Genomic DNA, 20,607 nt, shown 5'->3' with positions numbered 1-20,607 from the left:
GTCTAATCCTGAACATTGTAAAAAACAGTCTTTTAATAGCTTTACAAGCTCGTAAAGACAAATATCTTCTCCCAAGAATAAACAGGCAGAACATTCCACTGCTACTCTGAAAACAAGGACTTGCTGTAGCTGAAGGGAGAGGGGGAGACAAAGCCACTGTCCAGAAGGGAAAAAAACCCCAACATAACAAAAAATTCCATGCTCTTTACTAGTTAGGGGGGCAATTGCCTAGAACAGCTTGCAAGGGTGGGAGAGGAAAAAGCAGCACCTTTGACAGACATTTCATTAGCATGACCCAGCACTTTGTGATTTAACAGTGGCTGTGACCACCTCTCCCCTAAAAAATGGAACTTCTCACTGAAATCTGCTTCTGCTGTGCAAAACTGAGGCTTTAAGGGAAAGCTACTTTTGGTAGAAATCCCTGAACACTTGTCCTAATTAACTCTTCCTGCCTTAACACCACACAGCTCCCCAAGATGCCAGTCAGTCCTGGGAAGAGTGGCAAGAAATTTGGGATTAATAACTGAGTAAACTTCCTCCCAGGTCTGTAAGGATAATGAGATACCAGGCTGGAGCTAGAAACCACAAGGATTTATTTAGTTTCTCTCCTCAAAGAGTTCTAACAAATACTTTAATATTACTATAACCACCCCAAACCTTACACCTTGTATACTTGAGCAAAAATACAAGCTATACTTTGCATTTCAGAGCAGCTTCTCCCTGGGGAAACAGACATGCTTTCCTTTTATCTTCAGTTGGATTACTGAAATTGCAGAAGAGATATTCTGGTTCTGAACAGGGAGTTGTGCTGCTCCTGGGAAGGTAATTCCAAGCTAATATTTGGAGTTTAGGCTCTCCCTGGGGCACAAGCACTCACTGGCACTGAACAGACAAAGCCACCTGCAGAACCAACTGCTGCAGCTCTGCTCTTATGGAGCAACATCTGCACAGCTGAGCTGGGAAAGGGCATCTCACAGCAACACCTGGCCCCAAAAGGGCCACTCTGCTCCACAGAGCTCACCAAAGAGATCCCCTGGAGCTGCTGCTGTTGCCGAGAGCTTTTCGGATTTCAGGGATCACACCTGGGCACCTTCTACAGGAGCACAGTGAATCTGCAATTGCTGTTCAGCAGAGATGCTGAACACTGGCAGTACATCTCACCTGAAAGTGCCCAGCAGCTCCAGGGACAGAGCCAAACATTCCCAAAAACCTGATGAGCTGAAGTGCTGCATTTCCAGTTGTTAGCAGAAAGGCCCAAAAATGCTCCATGAAGTGTTTCAAGTTGTGCACTGGCAGTGGAATTGACTTGGCACTAATAGGTTACACAAGAAACAATCAAGACTTGCCACAAAAACCTGCCAGATGTGACCCTTGGAAGTGAGGGAATGTGAGGTGAGGTTAATGGCATTCCCAGGGACTGGAGCCAGAGTTCTGGCAGCACAGGAGGGCAGTGCTGTGTGACAGGGACACTGGTGACGCTCCAAAGGTTCTGCTGTGCTCCCAGACCCTTGGAGAGGCCAGGCACAGCCCCATGGCTATTTATTATCAGATCCTACACAGCCCTGAGGAATCCCCAGCAGGTGCTCCCATCTCCACAGGCCCAATTCTCTTCCCTTGCTGAGCCCAAAATCCATGAGCAAACTCCAGCTGTGCCTCCCCTCCCACTTCCCAGCAGTGCCAATGCCCCAGCCAGCCCCAGATGAACGAGTTCCAAGTTTCACACAGGTTAATGTGTCCACCCTGAGCTCCTGGACACACTCAGGAACAATGATTCCAACCAGGACTGGAGTAATGGGAGATACCTGGAGATACCTAAAGGTGACAGACTGAAATTTCATGGCATGACAGCTGTACTTCCATCCAGTCCATGCTGCTGTTTGTTCAAAAGACAACTCATAGAAAAAAAATGTAATAAATAAAAAAGTCACTTCAAACTCTGTTGAAAGAGAAAACCCATAAAGAACAGTATAACAAGTCAAGTTTTAATAGATTTATAAAATTCATATATACAAAACAGTAAACTAAGTCACCAAAGCTATAAAATACACTTTTTACACATCACAATATAATTTTATCTAGTACACAGTTTTCATAAGTTGAAACTATTACAGCAAGTAGCTGCTTCTATCACGGATGCTGTTTTGGTGCTAGAAAGACACTTATGTGAGCAGTCTGGGACTGTGCTTTTATTTTATGCATTTTCCACCTTCTTTTAGTTTGTCACTGTTTTTAAAGTACTTTCCTGTGAATTGTTAAGAAAATTAAGGCTAAACTCAGGCCTTTCTTGCCCAATGTAGTGAACTGGTTTAAAAAAAACTGATATTGCATAGTATGTGTGTTAATGCATAGGCACCAGAGAGCAAGTACATTGCAGAATAAAAGATAACATCACTTGGCTTCCTAAGCTATGTGGTTGTGCCACAGATAACCTGGTGTTCTGTCAGTTTGTTTTGTACATTTTGATTCCACAAACAAGACAACTCCTCACTAGAGCGAGAAACACCAGCACTGTTGTTCAGTGGAGTCTCCAGAAACACCTTTCAATCTGTATCTTCAATTCAAGCCCATTCCACATTCCAGACAACACAACTGGAGGAACTCTCCCTATCCTACAGAGGGTTAATGGCTCCAGTGCAAACAGGACTCTGAACATATCTCGACCAACATAAGTCCACCAACACCTTCCCAAGTCTCGTGAGCTCCCAGCAGATCCTTTCTCCCCCACAGCCCCTGCTCCCTGCCACCTCCTCTCAGCCTCTGTGCCCAACCACCTGCACAAGAGATCGGTGGCAAGTGACAGCAGAGAAATTGTGCTACTCAAAACCTGCCACTTCCCTCAAAAGATGCTCTCTCAGGTCCTACTTATTAAAAAAAATGTTGCTCTCCATCAGTTGTAGTTGTTATGCAAAGAATGGAAACAGCCTCTTACCTTCTCGTGCTCTGGTATCTTGAAGAAAGTTTAAGCAGCTGTCGGGAAGGAGTAAGATGCACTGTCTGGCCAGAGGTCTGCATACTGTATTTTATCAAAATTGAGTTTTAGCACCCAGTGATGAACAGATGAAGAGAGAGATTTACAATGGCAGGGCCAGCCTTGGTGGCCTGCTGCTCTTAATTCACAGCCAATGGCTCTCTGGAGTCACTCAAAGCTTCTGGGTCAGTGCAGATGGCGTTTCACTTCAATACAGCCTTCAAGCACCATCAGCTTTTGGCATCTGTTTAGACACTAGCTCCCCTCTCCTGCTCCCCTCCAACATACTTTGGCTTTTTTTTTTTTACCAGAATGCCCACCTTGGAAGTTAGTGCTGCTCTTTTTCCCCCTCTGACTCTTTTCACACCAGACAGAAGATCTGACCTTCAGTCACAGGCCACGAGCTGGGCTGGGACAGCTCCTCAAGCCAGGCACAGAACCACCAGCACTGACAATCTAGAACCTCCACACTCCCCACCCAGTAAGAACACAAGCATATCAACACACAGACAAACTTGAACACCGCTTTCCAAATACCATTGTCAAGATAAAAATGTCAAGGATGGAGCTGAACTGCCCAACCACCAAGATGAGCAAAGAGGCAGCATCACCTGGTGAGCAGAGAGGCAGTTTCAGCTCCAAATCTCCTGGCTTTACTCATTTCCATCTATGCAAAAAAAGATTAGTGTTAAAACAAAGAAGTGCTCACGTCACAGCACAAAGCAGAGATCACCCCAGCTAATTACAAAACAGGTATTATTAAAAAGCACTAGGTCTTGCCTTACCAATTATTCCTCACTAGGCTAGACAGTCCTCACCTAGAACTGTGTGGAGTCAGCACTAACTCAGGCCAAGGCTGGCCCAGACCACGCCAGTCTTCCTGATCCATAATGGATGCTCCCTAAAAAACTGTTAAAAGCTCATTTACAAAAGTAGGCACAGATGTTTTATAGTTGCTACTGAAACACCCCACCCACCACTTTGTGTTACAGAATTACAGAGTATGAGGTAAAGAGTTGGCAGTGCTGTATTAAACCCCTGACTACACCACGTGATTTTATACTAGAAAGAGAACACAGAAAAGAGGGTACTGCTAAACTTACAGTTCTCATCATGAGCTCAGGGTTGGGTTTACAGGACAAACTGCACTGTGTGGAGGTGTTGTTGCACATTGTGTTTGTCTCTCAAGCTGCCACACATCAAATCATCCATCAATGCAGCAGGTACTCCTGAAAATTTGATGACAGAAGCCAACTAAGACAGGTGTCAAAACTCACTGCCTGAAAATCAGAGGGGCCTTTCAGAGAAATCCCCTAGGTCCATGCACAAAAGGATTTTTCCCCCTAGAAATAAAGAAGTACACACATAGAAAAGACTCCAAAACATAAGTTAATATAAGTTAAAACATAGTTAATACAAAGACAGCCATCTAAAGGCAGCAGAGGACCTGTTTTCTAAAATGCTGTTCTGTGGAAGGCAGCTGTCTGTCACTAAAGAAAGCTGCTGGTTTCCTCAGTGGTACCACAACTGTTCTTTTAACTGCTTTACTTCTACATTTCTCTGCAGATCACAGTAACCGGGATGGGTGAATTCCCAGAGGGAAGGAGGCCATGGGGATGGGGGGCAACACATGGACAGGATGGGACATACTCCAAATGCACCTCTTTTCACACCAAATGCCACTTCAGCTGTCCTAGGGGAATTTATTTTTGTTTCCAGTGCCATATACAAATGAGCTCTTCCTACTCCATTTCCTTATGGTTTATTTGCCATTATTTTCTCTACTCTGCCTGCTTGGCTGCAGCTCAGCTTTACCTGCCTCAGAAGGCCTGGGAATGGTCACCTTCAGGAGCTTCATTATTGTAACATGCCTAGTTCTACATTTTACACAGCAGCAATTAAAAAAAATTAAATATATTATCAAGTTAATAAGTCAAATAATCTAGGCTGCCATATTAAATAAGATCCATTCTCTGCATGAAACTGAAAGCATCTTTGAGCTGTAAAACTGAGTGGCCAGTAATTTCAATTCCATAACCACCATTAGTTATTTTTCAACCTTAAGAACTATTTCATTCCTTCAAAGTGACAAGTGCCTATTGAATATGTCACTTGCAGAAAGCCACTCATCCTTTTTAACTCCACCAAGTCACCTTGCAATGCATCCAAGGGCTGCTCAGAGCCTGCCAGCACTGCAATCTGCAGGAGTGCTACTGACACACTCTATTAGCTTAACGCTTGTTTTGAGGACAGCAAACACAAAATAGTGTTGGAAAAATGACTCCCATTTAGTTTTTCTACTTAAACTCCAGATTTACGTAAGTCTCTGCCCCAAGCACAGAGTTTCCTCTCTTTGTCCTCAGGAGAGACAATCCCCCTGCAACATTCTGTCACTGACCCCGGGTGTCAGAGGAGGGACAGCAAAAAGCTGCTTTTTTCTTTAAAAATAAAGTACTTGTTCAAGGTCTCCATCTGATCATCATCCTGCCTGTGACCCATTTCCTGACCAGGCAAATGAACAATAAGCCTATAAAACTAACAAAAAAAGATGTTCTCTCCAGCTGTGTTTACCTGCAAAGTTCTCCAGGATGTCACTTAAAATAAAGTTTTCTATTTGTTTCTGGTGAAAGGACCAAGCAACCGACCAGGTCTGTCCCTAGAAGTGTGAACAACCTCATCTACCTAAGCTCTGCTTTAGTAATTCACTGATTTACCACAACATGATTTTCTGGCTTTACTATACTACAACTTTCCTTGAAAAAAAACCCAAGCCCCCTCAGCTGTGGCAAGACAAGTATTTTGCAGAGAAAGCTGACAGTTAAAAAAGACCCCCATGTCCTTTTTACTCACAGGCCAGCTCCTCTGCAAACCTGGGAAGTGCTTGACTTTTGCAAGGAGAGTTTCCTGACAGGGGTTCCTGGTGTGATCCATCACTATCCCAACCTGACAGAACTCTGAGCCCACAGAGCCAAAATGTGGATTTTCACCTGCAGCTGCAGCCCCACACTCAGGCCCATTTCATCAGTTAAAACAAGAAAGGCCAAAATGGGCCCAAGGTGGGCAAACTGGTTCCCTAAAACTGACTTAGTGTGCAAAACTGCCATATCATACAAAAAAAAAAAGCAGCTTGAGAGCTCAGTGTGAGATCCCTTATGCTGTTTCTTCTCCAGGTGCAGATTTTAAGTTACTTAAAAATAAAAGTTGCATCATTAGCTCTGTTGAGGGTAAATCCATAAGGTGACTAAGGATACAAAGCCATGGATGAGTGTCAAGAGAAAAACAGAACAGAAATTCCATGCTATGCCTCCCAGGTAAAACTACAGTAGATTCAGACACCAAACTGAGGTAATTCTTGAGAAAAAATACAGTTGAAAGGGAATGTTTAACTAATTTGAGAAAACAAGCATGATATTAACTCATCTGGAAAATTCAGTGAAAGAATAAAGCTCACAGCAAACTAAGAACTAAAGTCAAATCAACCTAGAAGTCAGGTGAGCCCACAACTGCCTCCTCTTTCCCAGTGTCTTGTGTGAAGTGAAAACCACTACCAAGAACTCAGAAAACATCTGAAAGCTTTGAAAGCAGCCTTAGTCTTCAGCCAACAAATGGGCTCAGAGAAACCAACCTTATGTGATGAATAAACTTGTTTGCATCACGCTGTGGTAAAACATTTTCCTTTTCAAATGTAATAATCTGAAGATTTTTCCCCCATCTGAATATTAGTCACGTAACATTCTTCTCCTTCAAGGCTAAAAATTAATAAATATTTAAAAGACAGAGTTGGTCCTGGCAAAATAAGACTTGTTACAAGGAAGCTAATTCCTGTTTAAGTTTGCTGAAACTTAAGTTAGGTTTTCCCATCTGCAACTTCTCAGTTGCTTCTTACGTCGATTCTGTGCCTGAAACAGCCACAGCTTTTCCACTCTGGAGCCTGCACAAGGCTGCTACATCAGGAAACTGCACAAAAATACTGATATGAACATCTGCAAGCTTCAGAGGGGAAGAAAAGATTCCAGATTTTATCCAAATTAACATGAAAGGACAACGGAACAGGACTTTTCTTTGACCACATTTCCCATGGGATTACCAGCTGAAGTAAAACTTTGCTTGTTTTGACATGCCATTACAGGCTCAAAGGGGATAAGAACTCCAGGGAATTTGCTGACTTTTTATGGGTACAAACAGCCCTTCAGGTTTTATCCTTGGATAAAAACTATGACAAAAATTGCACAGTAAACTATGGTTGAGTTACCTAAAGGATGGCACTACAATATCTTCGGTTTGTCCATGTACCCCACTGCAGTAGAAAAGATTCAATGTCTGTACACAGAAAAGGCACCTGGCAGAGATTGAGAGCACAAGGAAATTTGGAGTTCACACCCCAATTATTCACAGCCTCTTGCCATTTTACACCCAAAAGGGGCAAATCCAAACCCAGCTGTGCTCTGAGCTCCATGTGCATCACTATAGGCTGGAGATCCCATTAAGACACAGATTAAAGGCTAATTTTACAGCAAGGTCTTGCTGTCCAAATCCATCAGTGCAGCTGGAAAGCTGGGATCTCCAGGGTGTTCAGTCTTCCTACAAGGTCAGCTGTTGGGAACTAATCAAGCAGCTGCTGTGCTACCAAAACCTTTGCTTAAAGAGTTTAATCAGCTTCCAAACTTTAGAGTTCAGATGAAGCCCTGTCACGTGAGATACTGAACCTTGACAAATGCTGCCCACTGTGGGTGTGAGGACAGTGCTAGCTGGCCATGGAGCACATCTCCCTTGAGCAACCACTGTGCAGATACATGGCTGGGTGCTCCAGCACAGGCTGCTGCACCAAGGAAATCACTTTTCCCATGATGTAACACCCTCCAAGCATAGTGCAAAATAAACCCTTCTCCGAATCAGTGAGGCCTCAAGTCCCCATCCCATTTACTCCAACATGAGTTTCCTCACAGTTTTAGGCTTCTCCCTCAGGAGACTCATGCAAAACCTTCAGACAAGAGCTGTGCGTCCACCTCGGGAGGTGGATCCTGACCCCTGGCAAAGCTGAACACACACACAAGACCTGGTTACACTCCTAAGGGTTAAGAATGGAACTCCCATTAACATTCTCCAATACAGCTGCCAATCTCATCATGTTCAGATTAGTTTGATCGATTCAGCACCTCCAAACTACAAAAAAATAAAAGGCAGTTTGTACAATTAGTGTCTCTGAAAAACGAGCGCGCTCATTTGAAACGTGTCTTCCATCCATGGTTTGTCAGAGATCTCTGTTCTGAAGAAGGCAGACGGTGGTTGTGTCATTCAGCGTTCCAAACTCGGTACAGAACCTACCATGGCCAGGTTTCAGTAGTGTTTTAGTCCAAATGATTCAGTAGCTAACATCAACACGACTCCTCCGGCCTAGAGCTCCTCTGTTTGGACTGGCTAGTGTACAGCATTCCTGAGCCAAGGAATTCGCGCGGGTCCCACGCCGCATGCAAGGGCCACAAAGAAAGGATAAAAACGCCGATGGAACCCTCCAGCGGAACTTCAGCGGAGCAGGGGCTGCTCTCCTTCACTGCAGCATGATGTCCTTGAGGTTCTCCTGCAGGATGGTGTCCTTGACGGCGTGGAACACGAAGCGGATGTTCTCCGTGTCGATGGCCGTGGTGAAGTGGTGGAAGAGGGGCTTGCTGCGGTTCCGCCTCTTCCTGTCGAAGCACTGCACCAGGTAACGCTGCACGTCCTCCAGACGGTGAGGGTCGCCCTTGAAGTCCGAGAAATACTTCTTAATGCTGACAGTCTTGACCTTCTCCACCAGAAGGTCCATCTTGTTGAGGAATAGGATAATGGAAACGTTAAAGAAAAGCTTGTTATTGACTATTGTCTCAAAGATATTCATGGACTCCACGAGTCTGTTTGTGCGCCTGTCTTCCATGAGGACCTGGTCGTATTCACTGGAGGAGACCATGAACAAAATTGAAGTTATTCCATCAAAGCACTGGAACCATTTTTGACGCTGAGATCTCTGTCCTCCTACATCCACCATCTTGAAAGGAATTTTTTTAATGATGAAATCATGCTCTACTATCCCCTTCGTGGCTTTTCTGGCCAGCAAAATATCTTGTTTGCTGGGGAAATAGTTCTGCAAAAGAAAGGAGAGAAGTGTCAAAAAAGTCCTTCAAAAATTCTGGCTAATGCCTGAATACTGAAGGAATGGGTAAAATCACCAAGAGCTGCCTTTAAATTTAAAAATTATCAGATGAAGAATGAATACTCAACTTTAAAACACTGGCCTGTTGACCATTTAGCTCAACACTTTGGTAAACAGCTACAGAAGATCCTGAGACATATGAGAACAAAAATAAAGGACTAATAATTCACTTCTTCACACTTTCATCCACCAAGTCTCTTTGTTTAAGGCTGAAGTGTATTTTTTCATCATGAAATTCTTAGCTACAGTGTTACTGCCACTTAGGTAGCATTCAATAAAGCAGATCAAATCACCACTAAAAGGTGCTTTTTAAAAAAAATCTAGCTTTTCCATAGTTCATTATTCTTACAAGGACCATCTTGAAAGCTTTAGTGGAAACTCTTCTTCCAGGTTCACACTCTATGACCAGCAAGTACAGCAGCAGATTCTACCACAGGCTGTGGCCCAATCTACTGCTGTAGAGAAACTTGTCCTTCAGAACCTTATCATTGTTACTGTTTAGGAAATCATCTCCCTTCTTTCCCTCCAAGTGTCCTGACAGATGTTTTCATTACAGATTTTGAATCCTACAAGTGCTAGGAATGGTTTTTGTTTTGCTAAGGTTTCATTCTGCTACCTTAAGTAGCAGCAGCCATGAGAACATCAGGAAAAGTGATCCAGAGACTGCACAGAAGGGCTGATAAAATATGAGCACAAATAAAACTTCCATTTGTTGTATGTCAAAAAAGATTAAACAAATGCTAAGCTTTGGTTTCAGAAAGCTGGAGTTTACTGTTTCTACAGAAAGAACACTGAATTTAATGCGTTATTATTTCATAAACAAACCAAAAACCCCACGCAAACCCCATTAATCACAGCACACTCGGGCTGTCCTTGTTTCCTGGAGCTCTGTGGTTCAGAAGGAGAAGGTTTCTTACCAGCTGCCCGATCCGATCCAGGTTATCCAGGAAGTATTTCACTGATTCACCCTGTGGAAAAGGAAAGACATGGGAACTGAGCTTGTTTCTAGGACAGCAAATCCAACAGAACCAAGGCCTTCTTCCCAATGTGCACTGAGGTCTAACAGAGCAATATCACCAGGTCTGGAAAAATCAAAGCTGTGAAGAGATTTCCACAAATGCTCAGATCTATCCAGGAAATCTCTACAATAAAAGAGTAGTGTCATTAAAGTCAGTTCTTTGACTTAAAGAATTTGGCTTTTTTCCCCTTGTAAGATAAGTGCAGTTAACTGACACTGAGTGGGAGTAAAAAATGAAACACATTTATAAGAAACCAGTGTATTTTAAAAAAAAATTCGTAACAGTGAACAAAAGCATATCCTAGAAAAGTGGAAGATTTAAGTCCCCCACAATTTATGATGATTTAAGCTAGACTTGCTGTCACAAACAAAGGAAAAAAGGAGCATTTTCAAGGACTTGCTCTTCTACAGACAGCTCCCCTTCTGGGCTCAAGACTTTTAATAACAGATTTGCTCATCTTTTTAAAAGTCCTTTAGCAATTATATCGAGAAGAAAATAGGAATATTTACAAGGAAAATTCATTTTTGTGTGAAAATTTACTCTTGTGTAAGAGGATTTGGTCTTTTATCAAACAAGCTTGCCTATGTGTCCCACCCAAATCAAGGCCTCCTCTGCATTAAGTGGGGACAAGAAGCCCTGCACAGATTTTAAAGAATTAACAATATTGTTTCCATACAGATACAGACTACTCTGGAGTGAAACTCTCCAGCAAAAGCTTCCCTTCATGAAGAACTAATTCTTCTAAGTATGTGTTTCTTTATTGTTCAGGATGTTTCTTGGAGTTGTAGCCATATCATGAGAACAATAAAATGGAAAATCCTGCTGCCTTTTAGTGATTTTAGGCAAGAAAACCCATTCCTTATCACAGAGCAGGGCTGTCAGTCATGACAGTAGGTGCCCTCACCAAGTCACTAATTCAGAATGGAGCTTCCTCCAAGGACTCCAGCTGCAATATAAACTCTTAAACCACACATCCTCCTCTACAGCATAGGCCTGAGACAGCAGAACAGAATTCTGCCCCCAGTACAACTCTAAACAGATGAACACAACAGTTCATTGTGAGGAATCAGACTGGAGGTCAGAGGATTCAGTGCTGGACAAGTACAGACTCCCAGCATAAAGCACACACAAAAGGACCTGGAGCTTATTTCCTAACATTTAAAACTGGAAGTGTATTTTCATGAAGGAGAGAGAACACAGGGATTTGCAAAAGACTACCATGTATCAATGAAAGATTTACAATGGATTGCTGGCAGAAAAAAAACACTTCTTTTTTTTGGGGGTGGGGTGGGGGAGAGGGGAAGTTTCCAAAGAACAATTGCTCTAAGAGCTTCCTTACAATCATGAATTTTCATAAGGTGAAAGTAATTTCCTGTATTTTTTGGCACTCTGTGGATCAGAAGAGATATCACAGACTGCATGAATAAGAGAAAAGGGCTTCCTGTACAGCATTAGTCATATTCAGGAGATGGGAGAGCCCAGAAAGAAAAGATCACTGAAGCTACAAAAAACCCCTTCTCTATCTGTTGTGCTCCATCCCACACAGCTCCTTCAGAGGTGCAAAAATACTGCAAAGGGGCCACTTCTGATGGAGATTCTTCCAATTTTCTACCCAGTTGCTTCAAGAGTCCCTGTCTGTCTGTTCCCCTCCCTGGCAGGAGCAGGGAACAGCCATGTGCCTGTGAAATGCAGGGACACACAGGCAGGATCACCTGATTTACAGCTTCTGCATCCCCCAATTCCCACCCCACACATCCATCACTCTGACATTCTGCACATTGATAGGGAGGTAAGAAAATCAATTGATAATGGAAAAAAACCCCACGTTCATTTCTGCGGTGATTTAAGGAAAACAGACTTCTCTAGATTCTTACCCAGCTCTTATTAACGTTGCAATTAAGCCACGTAATTTGTTCAGGGAAATTTTAATCAGCAATGGCAAAGCACTGGGAGAGCTGGGTAACCAAGTCAGGTGGCTGGCACAGGTGTGAGCACCATATGCATGGTCTGACAGATCCATGAATCTGAATATTCTCTTCTAGCACAGAATCCAAAGGCATCCAGCACTTAAGTCAAAATATCTGTTTCCAGCCAAAACAACAAATCCTCAACAAGCTCCAGAGGGTTTGAAGTTTAAAAACCCTCAAAACATTAAAGCACACAAACATGAAGGGAGGAAAAACACCCACCAAAAACGTGCCAGAGTAATATTCCAAAACCCAGTGCACACACTCAAAACCTCCTGCTTTAATGATTCCCCGATTAATGATTCTTCATTAAGTCCTAGGGAAGTGTGAACTCAGTTCCTGCTCCAAAGCCTTCTGGAATAACCTTGTTCTGCATCTTAGTCAGATTTACAGCAAACTGGGATGTTCTGGGAAGCACATTCAGTTCCTCCAGGCAGCAGCACACGCATGCACTGGGCATTAACTGACTTGATGAGTAACACATAACGTATTAAACGAGGAAAATATGGAAACTCCAGGTTTCACAACTGTTTGCTATTAGTGTTTTTAATTAGAACAATTATGCTGACTGAACATTCCTTTCTATATTCATTTTTCCCAGTCATTCAGATGGCAATATTAATTATATCTTGAAGTCAAATTCATGGAGTTTTATATCAAGCTGCACTTCAATGGATTTTTGAATTCCACTAATGAATTATTATTTATGCAAAGCTGTCTCATGCTTTGGGTATTATACACTCATACAAACAAATCCTTATATATATAAATGTATGTATATAAAAATACACACACAGTTTCTAAATCAAAGTAGATTTTCCATTCAAAGCAAGTAATTATCAAAACAAATATCAGCTGCCCCCCTTTTGTGTTGAATTATTTTTTTCTCTTCATGACACAGGCCATAAAGAAGCTGGTTTGGCTTTTTCAGTGCAAATATTTAATGTTTCTCCAGTATTCATCTGGCCATTCAGCTCCATTCAAAGCAGGCTTAGCAGTTCAAGTGCTCTCCTCCTCCAGATCTTAGCCAGTTATTTCAGGTCCATGACCATGACTTCCTATAAAAGTGTCAGCAAATATTTGCAATTGATTCATCAGATACTAAAAATATCTTTATGCAGGTTGATGACTTCAATTTCAGTATTTTAATGGTTCTATTGGGGAAAAAAGCTTATTTTAACATCACAATCTATTTCAAGCTATGCTTGCAAAGTAGAAATGAAAGCTGAAGTTATTTATAATATATGTATATTTATACTCTCTATGTGTATTTATACTACATGAAACTACCTAAATATAATCACATCGTGGTGTGTTCATTTAGAAAATAAACAAAAAAGATCCAGATCAGATCTTTTACAGGCTGATATTGCAAGAAAAACTGTGGCAGCTCCAGAAACTTCCTCAGATCAATGGTGTTCATAGAAGGTTGTTGAGCTTCTGCCTTTCAGATTTAAAGGCTCATGTCTTGCATTATCCTAATAGTACAAAATTTCCTTTAAAAATATCCTAACAATATTAATAAGTAATGCTCTCAAGATATGAAAGACTTTAATTTCAACCAGCACAATATTGAGATTGGAAGCCCTGTTCTGTCACAGTCCCAGCAGAGTCTGTCAGTGGAGCATTTAGGCACTGACATTTCTTATTTATTTTATTTTGAACTAGTGCTTGATTAGCACATTTCACATTGCAAAGTTACAAACCAGTTCACTATTTTTATGGATTTTCATCCTCCTGGCTAATAAATCAAGATGTTTCAGTGGTGTCTCCTGCACCCACACCCCGTGTTTTACGGGACAGCTGTGGGGGAGGGAACAGTGACCTCTGAGTTATGAATTTTATGCAGTTCAGATGATCCTTTTTTAGTGCCCCAGAGCACAGCAGTGACCATTGGTGTTCCACTCCTTGCTCCCCACACAAGAGTGACCACAGAGCTGGGGTGACTCATTCTGTCACTGCTGAGCTGCCCTCCCTCTGCAGTCCAGACCCTCTGAGTAACAGTTCTGTGACTGGGACCGAGAGAAGGAGCTTGAGATGCTGTTCCCATTGTTCAGGAGGATGAGTCACTGCACATCTGGGAACTGGGGGAATCAAGAAACACAAACAGAAGGCCTCAAATGAGCCCACAATGCAGTATCGCTATTGGATTATTTAAAAAAAATTGTTATTCTTTTAGACTGGCCTATCTGCAGTATGAAGTTTGGTGAAGCCAGAGAAAATAGTGCAATTTGTTTAAAAAGTGACTGGTGGAAGAGAAAGGGAGGAAAGTTGAAATGTAAACATATACTCCTGCTTCCTGAAATAGTCCTCTAAAACTTTTTTTATATGCTAGATTATTTTGACCACAGCATTCTCAAGGGGCAAAAGCCATGAAATAAAAAATTTTCTAATCTACATACTTTGTGCAATGTGAATGCCATCTTAACATGAGCTCCAAATAAGTCACCATGAAAATAAAGATTGAACTCAACATCCCTGTCCCTTCAGGCTACGTTCAGAGCACATAGGAAATCTCCACACAGAAATATTATAACTAATCTGGCATCACTTCCTTTGCCATTGATAGCCTCATTTTGGGCAGAGTTCCCAAGCAGTATTTACTGCACGAAAATAATGCACAGCAATCATACCCAGATTACTTTAAAATACCCCCAGAAACATAGCAGACATGTTCTGGAAAACCAGAATTTATCAACCTGTCACTGTAGATCTCACTTATTCAGAGTGAGTCTTGGTCAGATCATAAAGGACAGTGACACATCCCATTGTCCAGCTCCCTAAAATACTGGCTCATTTCAAACTTTTCCTGCTGAAAAGCAGTTCCTCTAAATTCTGCTCTGAACTAGAAGACTTGAAAGGGGACCCTCTGTTCCAAATTGGCTTTTTTCCTTTCCTTGTCCCAAGGCCTTTTTGACATAATATTAATTTAGCCCTTCCTGATCATTCTGTCTCTGGCTGCTAAATTTAGAGTGCACAATTTAAGGTAGACCTGTCAGTCTTAGCTTGTTTCAGATGATGGATTAAACCACGGAGGAAGGAACTGTTGTACTTGAAGGAAGCATCTAGCACAGATCAAACAGAAACACAAAATACAGATCTAACAGCATTCCCACACTGCAGAGAAACAGATACTGCAAATAAGTGCCAGGACCTGCAGCAGAGTCTGCAAGGTGAGAGAACACTGATCCAGATGAAACACCAGTGCTGGGCACCCACCCTCTGCTCAGCAGCTGGGAAACATTCAGCAGCAGGCCTGAGAAACACAGAGAATCCAGGAGACCCTAGGAAGATGTTTGGGAACCTCCCAGCTCTGAGATCTTGGATACATAAATGGGATGGACTGAAAGCATTGACACAGTTTCATCCAAAGCTGGCCTGCATTTAAGGAACTGTTCCATGGGGGCTGCTTGAGATTTGTACAGACAAAAAGCAAACTTGCAAGCAAAATTTCTGTTTGCAAACCCTGAGATCTCCCCTTTTCCAGGTTTCCTGGGATGTCAATCACCTCTTGACTGAATGTCACCACTTCAGATGTTTTATAAAAGCAAGAGGCCCAAGGGAGAAGCAAGGTTACAAAATAACCAGGAGCCCAGGGCTTGAAAATGTTCAGGGGTTAGATCAGCCCAGTTTTTGGGTACTGAAATAGACCAAAACCCTCACCATCAAAAGGTGATACAGAAAATGCTTTCCTCAGTGAGAGGTACTGGACACAAGCAGCAGGATGACACCCTGCCACCACAACACAAATCCTTTGGAAGTGAAGGGGCTCAGGCTCTGCTTCTGCCCAAGGGCTGAAACTCTCCTGAGGGACAACTACAAACAAACAACTCCCCCTCTCCAATCCCAGAGGCTCCTTCAAGAGATTACTGCTAAATCTGCACTTCCATTCAGCCCCACTAACCGGGCATGGATTTACTGCAGCCAGAAATGTGTTCTCTCCTCTCTGACAGCTGATCAGTTCAGCATTATTTTCCAAGGAGGTGAGCAAGTCTGTGCTTGTTAAGAATTCCCCCAGAGGATGCTGAAGTAACCTAAATTGCCCTGAAATGCTGATGCCCACTGGACACTACAATTCTGTTCTACAGATATTCTACATCCTGTCTGGGCATCAAAATTTATTGACACAAGACAAACATGAATTTTTCATTCAATCACCAGCTCCAGTGCAGAGACCAAGCACTTCTCCTTATTTAAGCTGTACAAAATTCCAGCTATCAAATCTCTCCAGTGTTATTTAACTTCCTCCTTAACAACAGACTGAGCTCCTGGCTCCCATCCAGCAACTCCAGTGCTTATCCAAGTTGCTGCTATCTGGACCCTACAAACATACCAACTACAAAAAAAGTACCATATGGTTCCAAACTTCTAAAAATTACCTCTCCTTTCTCTTGCCTGCTCACACTCAGTAGGTATCAGATGTTAAGGTCTGAAAATATTTAAAAAATTCATTATCTGTCAGCTCAGTCCAAACAGGCAATGGAAAAATTTGTTGGTACACATCAGGGTGGGTTTATATTAACTCATCCTCCATGACATGTGGCCTTTGCAGCATATGGAAAATAATAGGTGATAAATATTTATTTAATTCTCCAGAAAAACTTTAGGTTAATCTGAGCTTCCACATCAGTACTAAGATTTGTGGAATCCTGTGACTGAAATTCCAGCCTTGCAGCTAAGAAACACTCAGGAGCAGGGTTCTGTGCTGAAGGGCAACTCTTAACATGTCTTAGCTTTTTCCAGCAATCAAATACAGCAATTCTTTCTCCCAAGTGCTTCAAGGGAAAACTAGAGTTACATTTTTGCCTGAAATTCTAGGTATTTCTACATCAACAGGATGTAGATGAGATAAATTACTTTTGGAATAGGTTAACAATTCTGTCCATTTGTCTCAAATACACACACCAGCCTCAGTGCCTCCAGGAAGAAAGGAATTTTCTGTTAATAGACTAAGGCAGGCTCCATCCTACACTAAAAGCTTCAAGAAACATTAACAAAAAATCCCTGTAATTTTGATTTTACTCATACTTACTGTCTTAATCACTGCTGTTTCTGCTTCACAGATTTGCAGTGGCTGGAAGAAAAACAGGTGCAAACAGCAGAGAAAACAGTACTGGCCACAAACAAAACACAAAGTGCAACACAAACATGCTAAATGCTAGCTTTGAAAAAAAATAAATCTAGAAAAATCCTTAACCAGACAGACCTGCACACCAGGGATTCAGCATGTCCTACCCTTGACTGACCAGCAGATAGCAAGAGCTGAGGAGTGGATGCAAGGGGATATAGACCAAATTCATGTGGAGGAATCACAGCTATGTTTGAACAACTAAAATAGTCCAACTACTGCATCCAACATCAGCAGCGAGCCCGGCTCAGACCTGGCACGAGTGGCTGCCAGACCTACTCCAAAGCATCCCATGGAAGGATTCCTTCCTGTTTCCCTGCCAGCTGTCCAAGGGAATTCATTGTCTGCAAGTGCTGCCAGAGGCCTTTCATCTCCACTCCGGAGGTTCTCGGTGGAGCCGAGCGAGCGCACGCCAGGCTCAGCTGCTCCTTCCAGGCACAGCCAGCTCAACACCCCAGAAACAACTGAACCAGCACCCTGCCACAGCTACAACAAAGTCCTGAGCTGCAGAAGGAGGGATGGATCCAAGATTCTGGCCCATCACCAGCAAATTATCACATTTATCCTCAGTGGGAAGCTGCCATGGAAAAATGGGCATTTTCAACCAACAGGGCAGAATTTAGAAGCAACTGGATGTTTTTGCATCCCCTGGAATGATGCACAGTCCCGTTATTCCCTGACCCCTAGGCCCATGCTTTGTTCCCAGCAGGTCAGAATGCAAACCTGAAACTTGCTTTGTTTACAGGAGACATCTGCAGAACTAGAACAGACAGTGACAAAAAAAAGCACCTCCTGAATTAATCCAGTCAGCAGTACTGACTATCTGATCAAGACTAAATCACAAGTTTACCAGTGAGTTTCCCTTTCAAATCTTATCAGATCAAGGGATGGGAAATAAATATCTTAGATCTTGTGGGCTGAAAAAGCAGCTAACACCAGCCATGAGAGAATGTTGAGCTTGGACTTTTCCATGGCAGGTGGCCAGCTGGAAAGCTCAGCAACTTGGATGCACTTTCAAGAGGCATAACCTTGAGTGTCTTGCAGAACGATGCTTCCTGCTCCACTTACACACCAAAGATTTGCTGCAGTGTCCTAATGCTCCACTTTCTGGGGAATATCAGCTCAGACAAGTCATACTGAAATTTGTCTGCTGTGAAATGGTGACCATAAGGACTGTAAAATGCCATTCATCCCTCATATTTCTTTAAAAGTTTGTTCTAAATAATATTTTCTCACTTTGTCTGTATGTATACAACTGAGATGTTTTTAGATGGGCAGAATAAAATAATGGCCTTGCAAAACTCAGAAAGCTGCTCAGAATCTGAAAGCAAGGTTTTAGGTAAAACTCAACTAAAATGCAACCTAAGTTTTAGCTGCACTCAGGTGTACTATTTAACAGTTTGATTCCTATAAAATCAAGCCTGTAGAGAATAGAGTGCAGCAAGAAATGAAATTCCACCTTGCTTACATTAGTCTGAAGTTGTGCCCCATGCCCATTACCTCAGTGCTTGGCAGGCTCAACCACAGACAACACAAGGCTTGCAGGTCTGAGGGACTCCTCAAAGCAGCTTCACAGCTGATTCTCAAAAATCATTTGCCCCAGAAACAAAAATCTCCTTTTTCAATAAAAGTTTGGTATTTGTTAGTTCTAAGAGACTTAAAATTGACCAGCCCTAAGGTGCAGTTTCTGTCTGTTGTTACCCTGCCTGCCTCCCCAGAGCCTTTCCAATCAGTGGTAATTCTCATCCTGCATTATTTTGCAAGGTTTTTTATCTATTCACATTAAAACACATCAGCTATTCTAAATATTCTCTCCCTTTGTGACGTCTATTTTGGCAGGAGGGGGAGAAATTCTTCAAATCTGCACTTAAACCTTCACTCTATTGATACTTCAGTATGAAGATTTCATGCAACCTGGACTAGTTTCAGCATAACTTCAGAACTTGTTCTCTTTCAGGTCTGAAAACAAATTTAAAGATAAAATCTGTGATTAGAAATAGGTGACAGCTTCTATCCTTAAGGCCTCAGCTACACATAGAAATTAATCAAGCCACAGTGGAAAATGAAGTGAGTTTAACAAACTTTTCCAAGCTGTTGAGCAGACTAGCCTATTAAAAAAAATCCTAATTAAAGCCTCGGTCACATCCTACTGAACTGGAGAGAGGGCAGCAGTCCAGCCACGTGGATGGCCAGCTGAACTCCCTGCAACCAGGAATGCATGTGCTGGGCTGGAAGAAAGGACAGAAAAAGAGAATACAGGAGGTATTCTTTTGTCTCCTGCCCACATCTAACACCATTTCTGATTCACTGGACTCTGACCAGACTGAAACCATGTGGATCAAAGCCTTGAATCCAGAGGTGGAATTAAAGGGGAAAGAGTTCCATCAGTAAACCAGTGCTTTTTCAGTTTGAGATTCTACTGAGTTTTCCAAAGTAGAATTAAGGGAAAGCAAGTCAAATTAAGAGCTTTGGGGGTGGGGTGGAGAGCAGACCTTCTAAGGACAAACAGCAACAGTTTGTTCAGGAGCAAAGCCAAGTGAAGCACAAGTCTGCCTCAGTCTGACTGCAGGAATCTGTGTTGTATACAGAGGAGACATTCGAAAGGTGTCAATAAATTACTTCTCAGAGCAACATGTTTTCCACTTTCTCAAACAGAAAATCTTGCATGATGTTTCCAAGAAGTTTTCCTGCCCTCCCCCAAATCCTGAGTCAATAATAGAGAGAAACAGGTTTACTCCTCAGAGCTGCTTTAGGTGTAGCTGCAGACTAGAGAAGGTGGGGACCACGCTGCCTTCTGCCTTTGTGACAGAAGCTTTTCCAGCAGTGCAGCTGAGAAAGGAGAAGTGAAACACTGAGCTAACCTTACCCTTCTCCTTTGGGAAGGGCACTCAACAGCTCTGCTCCCTCCACTAGTGTTTGCTTATCAGCTGTGCTTGGTTTGTAGCACTTTGGAGCACTGAGATATTTCCTGGAACAGCATCACATTCAGATGCATCTTAAGTCATCCGAAACTCTCCCCTGTTGCACAGCTACCACTGCACATAAACCCTGAAGTCAAGAGTCAAACACTGTTTCTTCCCTTCCTCTGCTCACCTCCTCTTCCTCCTCCACACTCAATGCCTGTGAAACTGAGCCTGGATTTGAACAGTCTGTGAACACTGCAGATACTCCAGTAACTCAGAACACAAACACTGAAAAAAACCTACTCTTTGATGTACAGGCATCTTATTTTGGCATCAGGAAAGGAACCATTGCTTGGGAGAAGGATCAGTGAGATAAAAGACACTGCCATCACTCCTTGGCAAGCACCAGGTTAAGGCAATTTGTTCCCACTTGTG

At 42.5% G+C, this 20,607-nt stretch overlaps 1 protein-coding gene across 1 annotated transcript in view; it reads right to left on the bottom strand.

The window, feature by feature from the left end:
* Positions 1-1,961: 1,961 nt before the first annotated feature.
* GNA12 (G protein subunit alpha 12) overlaps positions 1,962-20,607 on the bottom strand; it is a 40,653-nt gene continuing 22,007 nt past the window's right edge. The window contains exons 3-4 of the mRNA XM_039731941.1: positions 10,073-10,123; positions 1,962-9,086 (exon numbers count right to left, since the gene is read on the bottom strand). Of these exons, the coding sequence (XP_039587875.1) occupies positions 8,517-9,086; positions 10,073-10,123 (621 nt within the window). The 3' untranslated portion in view covers positions 1,962-8,516. The remainder of the gene's footprint in view (positions 9,087-10,072; positions 10,124-20,607) is intronic.

The sequence above is a fragment of the Passer montanus genome, unplaced genomic scaffold (assembly GCF_014805655.1).
Source record: "Passer montanus isolate IOZ18808 unplaced genomic scaffold, ASM1480565v1 scaffold8, whole genome shotgun sequence".
NCBI classification, from domain to species: domain Eukaryota; kingdom Metazoa; phylum Chordata; class Aves; order Passeriformes; family Passeridae; genus Passer; species Passer montanus.
This window is presented reverse-complemented; position numbering and strand designations above follow the sequence as displayed.